This window comes from Charadrius vociferus, unplaced genomic scaffold (genome assembly GCF_000708025.1).
Source record: "Charadrius vociferus isolate BGI_N301 unplaced genomic scaffold, ASM70802v2 scaffold1705, whole genome shotgun sequence".
Lineage (NCBI taxonomy): Eukaryota > Metazoa > Chordata > Aves > Charadriiformes > Charadriidae > Charadrius > Charadrius vociferus.
In genome coordinates this window covers 22,247-32,733 of record NW_009648564.1, presented here as the reverse complement: position 1 = coordinate 32,733, position 10,487 = coordinate 22,247, and the positions used below count along the sequence as shown (strand labels likewise).

General features: G+C 50.7%; 2 protein-coding genes across 2 annotated transcripts in view; one reads left to right on the top strand and one right to left on the bottom strand.

Annotated features, from left to right (window-relative positions):
* Positions 1 to 15: 15 nt before the first annotated feature.
* PRCC (papillary renal cell carcinoma (translocation-associated)) lies at positions 16 to 7,204 on the top strand (the record flags this gene model as incomplete). Its single annotated transcript, XM_009886183.1, has 7 exons — positions 16 to 110; positions 2,789 to 2,836; positions 3,256 to 3,840; positions 4,649 to 4,744; positions 5,644 to 5,787; positions 6,145 to 6,210; positions 7,118 to 7,204. Coding segments are annotated over 7 exons (1,121 nt in total), but the record flags the coding sequence as incomplete, so codon positions are not given.
* A 2,985-nt stretch (positions 7,205 to 10,189) lies between these two features.
* LOC104287474 (SH2 domain-containing protein 2A-like) overlaps positions 10,190 to 10,487 on the bottom strand; it is a 2,438-nt gene continuing 2,140 nt past the window's right edge. The window contains exon 7 of the mRNA XM_009886182.1: positions 10,190 to 10,327. Coding sequence (XP_009884484.1) covers positions 10,190 to 10,327 — 138 coding nt within the window. The remainder of the gene's footprint in view (positions 10,328 to 10,487) is intronic.

Here is a 10,487-nt window from a genome sequence, read left to right as displayed (position 1 = left end):
TCTCGGCTTCTGCAGCTCGGCCCGGGGCTGGGGTGGATTTGAGCCTCCCCAAGCCAAAGAAGAGGACAGAGCCGGTGCGGATCACGGCGCCTGAGTTGCACAAGGGAGATGTGAGTATGAAACACACCACCAGCTTTCCCGGGGGGGGTGGGGGGGTGGGGTGTTCCGCACTCAAACCCTCCCGAGAAGGAGCGCCTTCGTGCGTGAAATCCTCTCCCCGGAGCAATCCCCCTGTGGATTTGTTTTGCCCATCACGCACAGCATCTCTTTCCTTGCTTTCTCCCATCATAATATAGCAAGGTACCAAAACCTATTGTTGTGGCATCTACGGGGAGATTTGTCCCGGCCACCAGCCCTAATCCTAAAGCGATTTGCAGAATTAAACCGATATAGGAACCTTATTTATAATCATAATACAGCAAAACCCAGATTATCTGCACCCTTATTTATTACTGAAGTTAACGAGTTGATGATGTGGAACTGTCTGGCCTTGCGTGGGGGTATCCCAAAAAAGTCTCTTCTTTTGTTTGCTGTGCAATCAATAGATTTTCCTGTCATTTTATTGCTTGTTTATCTAAAGTCTTCAGGCATTCTCCAGGTCTTTAGGTAATTATTTTTCTCTTTACTTGTGCTTTTTTTGTGTTTGCAGTGCCCTGTGTCTTATGGGGCTCCTCAGCATTAAATTCGGACAGCCCCATGGCAAGAGCAGGGAAAGGCATGTCCCCGCCCCCCTCCCCCCCTTTTTTTATTTTTCTGGGTGTCCCTGTTGATCAGCTTTCCTTCTCTTTGCTCCTTCCCTCTGGGACAGTACTGTCACAGTGTGGAGGTGACGGTCGTGTGGCTGTGTCTGGCCTCGGTCGCTGGCTCTGGGTGAGACGTGAGCGTCTCTGGCTGCAGGAAGAGCTGAACTGCGAAGTTTAGGGTCATTTCCATGGGGACAGGTAGCTCGAGGAAGAGGTTTGACTGTATGGATTTATAAACAGCATCAATTAATAGTGGTTTGCCAGCATCTTGGGCCTGGGGGAGCTGGAATGAAGTCAGCGCATCTCGCTTTGCTGGAAGAGCAGTCTGCAGGGGCATGGGGAGAGCGGGTGAGAGGACACGGGCTTCCTGGCCACCCCTCAGCTGAACTCTGCTGCTTACCGATAACCAGTGCGGTTCTGCAAATCCCAGCGCCAGAGCTCTGCATTTCAGAGTGCCCAAACATGGCAGAGGTGCACCAGGCGGGTTCCCCTTTTAGGCAAACGGATGAGGGCTATCCCATTCTCATACCCGCTTTTTGCTTACTCACTTTCTTGCAGCCCTTTGGAACAGGCACTTCGTTATAAAGCAACTGTCAGGGCTGTGTGCTTCCTCACTGGTTGCACAGTCACTGAACTAAGCTCAAAGGAAAGGAGATTTATTCCTCCCCTTTATCTCCTCCTCCATGTTTCAGTGTATTGGCTTTGAACAGAAATACTGCAGGTCGTCGCTGTCACTGAATGAGTGTTGGAAGGGAGAAAGAATACCTTAAAATCAGTGGTGGTCCACGCGGTTCCCGTTCGGGATGCCTGGAAGTCCTTTGGCCTGTGACTTACATCTTCACTCGTTCTCTCTTGCTCCTTAAAATACCTCCTGTCCCTTTTGTTTGCACCTGTGGAGATGCTCCTGGGCAGTCTGCTTTATCTCCTCTCTCCCAGATGCAACACACGGGTTTTATGGCAACTCTTGACTTGCCTTTATTTATGCATGTTCTTTGTCTTTGTCCTGTTTTATAATTTAGATAGTAAACTGGCAGAAGACCTTGTTTCCTGTAATCTCTTTAAAGTGCTCTGCAAAAGCTATAAAACGATAAAGATGTTAAGGGCCTTTTCTGATGCCAGAGACCGTCAGACTTTCTACTCAAGTTTTAAATGGATATTTAGCAACTCCAACCTTATTGTGAGCAATTCCCTGTTAATCCCCGCAGTGAATTTTTACACCCTTGCTTTGTGTGGTTTTGTGCTTCCCCTCTATTAATGTAATGTTGTCTGTTACTCTGAAAGAGAGCGCTGACCCTATGCCCTGCAGTTTGTTGTCTCTGCCTTGCTTTAGGCTTATTTTTCTGTGATTTATTAAAAAAAAAAAATGTTGGAGCTGTTGGCTCCCTAAACGCTAATTTCTGGCAGTAGCCAAATATGTAGAATCTGAGTTTCTCTGCCCACCCACTCTGCTTTAGAGCAGCATTGAAAAGCCTCCTTGAAAATTTGGAATTATTTGGAAGTTTGGGTCAGTGAATCCTTTTTTGTTTGTTTGGTTTGGGGTTTTTTTTTGTTCCATAAGTTGCATAAATGGGCTCAAGTTGAAGTTTGGGTGCAGTTAAGTTGCTCTTATGTGATTTTTTTTTTTTTAATTTTTTTTTTAAGAGGTGATGATGTCTTGTTTGTAAGGCTTCAGGTTTTACAGCAGAATGTCGCTTATTTTTCTGCCTCTGCCCAGACCATGGCAGACCCAGCTATAAATATAGTGGCTGGTACTGTGGTTCTGCTTTCACTGCGGATAGTTTATTTATCTCTCGTAGTAGTAAGCAGGGCAGGCTTTTATCTCTCTTTGCCCTGACATAGATGCATCAGCAAGACTGTGAAAAACAGCTTGACCACATCCCGCTGTTGTTTTTTAGCTCCACTCTTGGCAGATTATGAATCCAGATCCACATTACTGTGATTCTTTGGCTGGTTCGAACTGAAAATTAATAAATTGCATAGTGGGTGGGCTTTTTTCTTTTATTTTAATATCTCAGGTTGTGCTAAGCTCTGTTTTTCTTTCTCAGTCAGATTCAGAGGAAGATGAACCAGCAAAGAAGAAAAATACTCTTCAGGTAAATACCTAGGAGCTTCAATTAAACAATTTGCACAGGAAAGAAGCATTTGACTGTGACAGATCTTCCACTAGTGTAAATCAGCCACTCTGATTAGCACATGGCTTTTGGTGTATAAAATTCCTGAAATCCCCTTTTGGGGGTAATTTCATAAATTTAAATCTCAGGAAAATAGGCATTAATTTGGGAAGGTGGCAGATATTTGCAAGTACCACGTTTCCCTTAAAAGTCCTGCTGGCCTTTTGTGCAAGAAAGCCCTGCAGCACGTTCGAAGTAGCTAACGATTGTGCTGAGCAATGGGAAACCCATTAATGCTGTTAGAATTGGAGGAGATAATTGGCAGGGAGTCAAGAAAACTAAATAGTCTCACTCATTTCTCTTATTTCTCTGAACCATTTGCCCTGCATGAATCTCACCAGGGACGCGGCGAGGGCTCTGGCTTGTCTGCTTTGCTTCCTCAACCCAAAAATTTGACAGTGAAAGAGACCAATCGGTTACTTTTGCCCTACGCTTTCTCGAGGAAAGCGGGAGAAAATGCCTCCGACGCAAAGCCCGCTAAGGCCCCGACCTCTTCGTCCAAAACAAAACCTCTGTCCAAGCCAGCGGTGCCCACAACTCCTTCTCCATCTGCCATCAAAGCTGCGGCGAAGAGCGCTGCCCTGCAGGTAACCAAGCAGATCACGCAGGAAGAGGACGACAGCGATGAAGAGGTCGAGCCAGAGAACTACTTCTCCTTGTCTGACAGGAGCGAGCCCAACGTCGTGGGTGCCGAGACCTACATGTACTCTGGCACGGTGGGGTCGGAGGACCCACCGCCCGGGACAGAGACAGAGCCCCAGTTCCAGGACGCTGCTGCTAATGCCCCTCTGGAGTTCAAGACGGGTGCGGGCTCTAGCGGTGCTCAGCACAGCTGGGCGCCCAAACCCGGAGAAGACTACGGCAGCCAGCCGTACAGCCAGTTCCCTGCCTACAGCGAGGCCGGCGTGGCGGGTGCATATTATCAGGTGGGTCTGTTGAATGGGAGGTGAAGCTTGATGGTGCTGCTCTGAAAAGGTTTCTAGGACCAGTGGCTCTGAATTAGTTACTGGAGCAGGCTGCGGCTTGTGGGAATCACAGAATCCCAGACCGGCGGGGGTCAGCAGGGCCCTCTGGAGCTCCTCTCCTCCGCCCCCCGCCGGAGCGGGGTCACCCAGAGCAGTCGCACAGGACGGCGTCCAGGCGGGGTTTGAATCTCTCCGGAGAAGGAGACTCCACCGCCTCTCTGGGCAGCCTGTGCCAGTGCTCCGCCACCCTCAAAGTAAAGAAATTTTTCCTTGTTTTCAGAATCTAACCCATTTGAGCTAGCTGGGACAAGCACCAGAGATCCACAGCGCTTAGCACAACAGGATTCCTCTGGCACAAGAGCCGTAGATGCTCTTTGCTGGATAAATGTTTAATAGCTGCACTCGTTTTAAAATGCCCCGGTGTAACTGCCACTGTTGTTGTCAGGGTGCAGAATCGGGGCTCGCCAGAGCTGGTGTCTGAAGCCAGGTTGTTTCTAGTAATTCAGCAAAGTATTTGTTGTTGAGTACCTCTGAAGAAATGCCGTGTGCTCTTCAGTAGTGCTGGAGCAATGAGATGTGATTAATGAGGTACCCGTGTAATGTACTGTGCTCCCCAGAGCCTGAGTGAACTCCCTCTAGGTGAAAAAGCAGCAGCTCATGGGGTGAGGTACACGATTCGGTGCTCTGTCTCGGGGACGTCTGTGTACGGTTGTTCCGGGATCGATCTTGTTTCATTCTTGTGACAAACTGGTTTTCCTTCTGCTGACAGGATTACTACAGCGGTGGATACTACCAGGAGGTGGAACCAGCCCAGGCACCGCCGCAGGAGCTGAGCACCGACTCCTCCTTCATAGATGACGAAGCGGTCGGCACTTTACAGTCTATCCTGCTGCAGAGTTTGGGTTTAAGCTCTGGTAGAACACAGGACCCGGTTGGCAGCCACAGTCCTGTCCCACCAGCACACCCTGTGCTTCATGCTGGGCCGGACCGGGTTGTTGTTCCGTGGGGTCGAGCACTGTGTTGTGGACACTGCGCTGTCCTTCCAGCAGTCTGTTGGGCTACTGCTCCGGACGGCTTTCCTTGCTTTAGAAGTAGGTGATGTTTGTTATTTCCACCCTCGTGAGGTGTATCCAGGAGAGACGAAGGGATGTGGAGCAAAGACGGTGCTTGCTGAGGTGCAGATGAGCTACGGTTCAGATACCTTCACAGTACATCCCCTAGCACAGTGGTGAACTCCCTGCTTATTCAAAATATTTAAAAACCTGTTAAAAAACCTGCTTTCCCGTTGCTGGTCTAATCTGGAAACTGCCAGGCTCGTTAGCTGAGCCGCTCAGTGCTGCAGAAGACGGTAGCCTGTCTGGTACTCGCTTCTTCGAGGGACCGCTTCTCTTTGGAGGCGGATTTGTGTTACAGGAGGTGGATGTGTTAGCAGCAAGGCTTCAGGCGCCTCCCTACCACTTAAAATGAGAGACTCGGGAGTCTGAGGGTCTTCTCCTGAGCAAGGCTGAAGGCAAAATGCTGTTTAACTGCATAAGAAAATGAGATTATAACCTTCCTGCTAAGTAGTTTAAGATATTATGATCTGCAGCAAAGCAGAACTCTCCTAAAGAAAAAAAAAATCCTGGTTGGAAAATTGTTTGTTGGTGCTGTCTTTCCTGTGCTCGGGGAGCTACAGCTCAGACCCCGTCTACCTTTACTTGTTTCAGGTCAGCGTTGGTGCGTGACGTGCGTGTGTAATCCCGCTACTTTCTGTTCTTCTTTCAGTTCAAGCGTCTGCAAGGCAAGCGGAATCGAGGGAGGGAAGAGATCAACTTTGTGGATATCAAAGGGGACGATCAGCTGAGTGGAGCCCAGCAGTGGCTCACCAAATCCTTAACCGAGGAGAAGACCATGAAATCCTTCAGCAAGGTACGGGCAGGAAGGGAGGAGTGCCGGCCGGGATTTTGCAGACCTCTGTTCGGTTCCTGTTTTGTCCACAGCTGGAGCTGTACTAGGTGCTGTGTGGTCACCAGGGTGGGGCGACAAGGACCCTTGTGTTGTGTAAATAATTACATATGAGAGACCAGTAGAGCATCTCAAAACACAGTCCCAGCGTACAGGTGGTAAAGACCAGCCAGGAACTGCTTCAGCCTAAGGAATCTGCCCAGAGCTGTTTAATATGAAACAAACGCTTCTCGAAATGGCTTTGTGCGAGCTCTTGTCTTGTTTCGCTCTCTGGGTCAGTATCTTTCCAGGCTTAACTGTTCACCTGCTTTTGCTTTCTAGAAAAAAGGAGATCAGCCCACGGGACAGCAAAGGAGGAAACACCAGATCACCTACCTGATTCATCAGGTGAGTAGCCTCCCTCTAGCGTGGAAACCGATCTGGGCGGAATTACAAGGTTTGGTGCTCGGCAGCACTGGGCAGAGCTGGTGGAGCTGCTCCTTCAGCGGCTGAGGACCAGGGGCTGTCCCTGAGTGAGAGCGCCCCGAGCCCCGGGTGGGGGACTTTTTGCAAGGGCATGTAGCGATAGGACGAGGAGTAATGGCTTCAAACTCGAAAAGCGTAGATTTAGAATAGATATTGTGAAGAAATTGTTGCCTGTGTGGGTGGTGAGCCCCTGGCGCCGGTTGCCCCGAGAAGCTGTGGCTGCCCCATCCCTGGAGGTGTTCAAGGCCAGGTTGGACGGGGCTTGGAGCAACCTGGGCTGGGGGGAGGTGGCCCTGCTCGGGGCAGGGGGTTGGAATGAGATGATCTTTAATTTCCCTTCCCACTTAAACCATCCTGTGATTCTATGAGCCCTGCAGCAGCTCTGATGGGGACGGAGGTGGCCGTGCTGCAGGAGTATCCTGGCCACTGCCGGCCCAAACGGCGCCGTGGCCCCAAGGGTGTCATGGCACTGAGCTTCTAGCTTGCTTTTTGCTTTGTTTCCCTCTTCCCCTCCCGCCCAGCTCCAGCGTGTGCGTGGCAGTGTGTGTTACGAGACTCTCTGCTTCCTGTCTTAATTCCGCACCGCTGCCGTGTGGTTGGTAAACGGCTGCTGAGACTGTCCCACAAGAGAAGCTGCGTTTCAGCACGAATGAAATGTCTGTGCATCCCAATTAATTCAGGCCTCTGTCAAGATAATTGTGCTAACTCCTGTAAGGAGGCTGCTCGTTCGAGCGCTCTGTAATCCCCGTCGGCAGGGGTGCAGAGGAGGGTGAAATACTGCTGAGTCAGCGAGCAGCCGTGCTGATGTTAATCCTCTCAATTTCTGCAGGCGAAGGAGAGAGAACTGGAACTGAAAAACACATGGTCTGAAAACAAGCTCAGCCGACGTCAGACTCAAGCCAAATACGGATTCTAAAACCTCTGTCCCGCTTTTTGGCTGCTGTCCCAGGTGACCTACTGTGTCAGACTTCTCCTGGCCTTCTGGAGATCACCCAGGCCCCGTGTAGAACGTGGTCTGCTCGGAGGGTGGGAGGATACCGCACTCCCCTGCCCGTCAGGAGAAAGGTTTAATGCAAGCCGGTCCTGAAACTCCACCTGTAATCTTTCCCCTCCCTCCTTATAAATGATCATGTGGAATGTTCGAATCAAGTCTGTGTTGGACGAGTGAGGACAGTCCCGAGGCAGCCGCAGGAAAGGAGCCTGGTGCAGGGCTCGGAGCTTCCGTCCTGCGGGGACGGGGGCTACTCCTCTTTCGACGTAGCCTCGCCGCTGGAACCTTAGGCAGAGTCTCAATAAACGTCCCATTCCCACTTTGCTCCTTGCTTGGACTCGCTGTGCGGTGAGAGTGTAATTTTTCTTTCGAAAAGACAGTGAGTTTCAAGAGCAAGCCTGGCTTTTTTTGGGTTTTAATCCTTTTATTTGAGACGTCCTCATGGCTGCTTACTCATGGCTGAGTAAATCCAGTGCTCCTCTCATGTGAATGACTTCGATATCTTTTTCTTTTTTTTTTTTTCTTCTTTTCTTTTTCTAAGTGTGGCTAAGTTAGTGTTTTTGTTCTCAGCTCCGCCAGCCTTTATGTCTCACACTGTGCTGAGGGGAAACTCCTTTACAGGTCAGAGCTTGCAACAGAGGTGAAAACGCCCTGAGTGTGGAACGCACAAACAAACAAACAAAAAAAAAGGCAGTGAGGATCTATTGCCCGACACGAGGCGCTGCTGAGGGCTTTTGGATAACCGCGATCGATGTGTGTATGTACGTTTTTCTTCCTTTTCCCCCTCCCACCTCTTTCCTCCTCCTCCTCCCCCTGACCCAAGACCTACAGTGCTGTCCCAGGCTGATCGCCAGACTTGTTGAACCGAGTATTCCCAGCGTCGCGCGGTGCGGTGCAGCTGGCAGTGAAGCAGCAGTATTTCCTCTGAGCAGACGCAGATGAAAGCTGCCAACTGTACATTTATGATTTTTTTTTTTTTTTTGGGGGGGGTCTGTTTTCCAGCTTGTTCGTATCAATTCTGTTTCAATTAAGTGTTACCTTTACCCTCCTGGCTGGGAAAAGGAGACCGTGTCCGGCCTTAACTTTTTAAAAGGAAATCTTTCTTTTATTGAAGGGATTAGATCTGGGCGATACGACTGCAAATCATGTGCAGCCTTTTGCTGGCCAGATCCACCTATCTTTAGCCAAATCTCTGTGGCCTCACTTAAGTTTGTTGTTCACCAAGGCGTGTGATGCCGCAGGGAACAGAGAGCTGGGCTGGTTATTTAACTTACATTCCCACCGCTAAGGGTTATATTTTGTTGTAACCGCAGCTAAAACAGCTAATATTTGTTATTCCATTGAGAAAAACTCCCAAGAGGTGGTTTTTCTCCCATGTTAACCTGGTTAAAAACAAGCAAACCCCCATGAATGAAGTCTTTTTCTTAGAATATTTTAAAATAAGCTGATTTCTAGTTTAGTTCCCTGGATGTTTTAGTACTTTGCAGAGCCCGTTTTGAGTATTTGAATGACAAGAATAAAGTTACTGCTGAGTAATTTATTCATATCTTATATGTACAGTGAAATCCTCTGAAAAAGAGATTTGATAAAAGGAATAAACTTTTAAATGAACCGAACCGCACCTGTTTCCGTCGCGAGGTGCTCGACTCCTTCCTCGCGGCGTTGCTTTTCCTTCTCCCCACCGCTGAGGCCGAAGCACCTCCGCAACAGCCCTCCTTTCGGCCTCGGCTACTTCGCTTTATTCACGGAGCGGATGCTGTTGCGCAGCCGGTGACGAAACGCTTGGCTGAGGGAGTTTGCTAAGCGCGGCCCATCCGGGGTGCGAACCCCGGCACTGGGTTTTTGCTCACTGCTGTGGATTTAGCCATTTAAAACGCTGAGCCCTCGGCGTTCGCGCTTGGAGCACAGCGCGGCAGCTCCCGGCGGTGCCGGTGCTGCAGGGCTTCGCTGCAGCGGCACACCGCGTGCTCCCAAACTCCTCTGCAGCGGCCTTGGCGGGGCGGCGGAGTCTGAGGGGCTGAAGCGCACGGCTTCCCCTTTTCTTTTGCCATTTTGGTGTGTAATGGCTCATTTTTAGCACTAGAGGGGAGTTTGGAGGACGGGAATCGCGCTCTGCTTTTAGCCATTTAAGAGCAACGAAATGTGGACTTGTGAAAAGCGAAAGTGGCTTTTTTTTTTTTTTTTTTTTGTTTCCTCTGAGAGGTAAAAGAAAACAACAGCCCCACAGCCCTCCTTTTCCCTCCCCGTCTGCACGCTCCGACACCTCTGAGCGCTGGGATTTTGGCTGTCCTCGCGCACTTTCTGCTCCGTTTAAGGCTGGGGGCTGTCTGCTGCGAGAATGCTGTTGGCTCAGCGCCGTTGCCGACGGAACGCCGCCAGGCTCGGTGTCAGCAGCCCCATTTGGTCCTCCGATTTGGTGCTACCCCGTGTTTTGTGACTGAGGTGACAAGCAGGGCTTGGAGGTGTCACCACTGGGGTCGTGATTCTTCGGTGTGACCCTGCCTGCTGGCCGGCGGTGACACTCCGGCTCACAGCCAATTTAATATCTGACTCTGGATGCGCTGGCTGTGCCCGAAAGCTGTCTCTGTTTTTACTGTAATAGCCTTTTTCCGCCCTCGTTCTATTAATAGAAATCTCTTTCTCAATGTGTTCAAAGATAAATGAAGTCCCGTCCCCTCTCAACTGTCTCGCAGGGCTTGGGAAGCGGGCTGCTGCCTCGGGAAGGGCGTGGGAATCCCGGTACGGAATGGACTGGCGTTGCTGGTATGGCTGGGGCGCTGGTCGTCTGCGGAGGGGCCAACTGCAGCCTCTCCTCCCAGGTCCGAGGGTTTCCTTCGGCGCTGAAGGAGCCCGAGAGGTTCCTTCTGCCCGGGAGCTGGGTCTTGTCTTGGACCTTCCTGCGTGGGTGGCTTAGAGTCGGTCTTCGGAAAGCTGCTCGTAAATATTCTCGGGGCCCTCCTGCGCTGCCGCAGCCGCGGCTCGCTTTGCGGCACTCGTCCTCCGCCCGTAAACGGGATCGTCGAAATCCAGCGGAGGGTCCCTCGTCCCCTGGGCAGAGGGGAAAGGGAAAACGGCCCTGAGAATCCTGCCTCATCGGGTGGAGGTTTGACCTGAGAGCCAGGACGTGGTTGCAAGTTGGTCCTTCAGCTCTCAATTTTGCTCCCGCTTTGACCGTGGCTCCGGCGTGGAGTGCACTGGGCAGGGACCC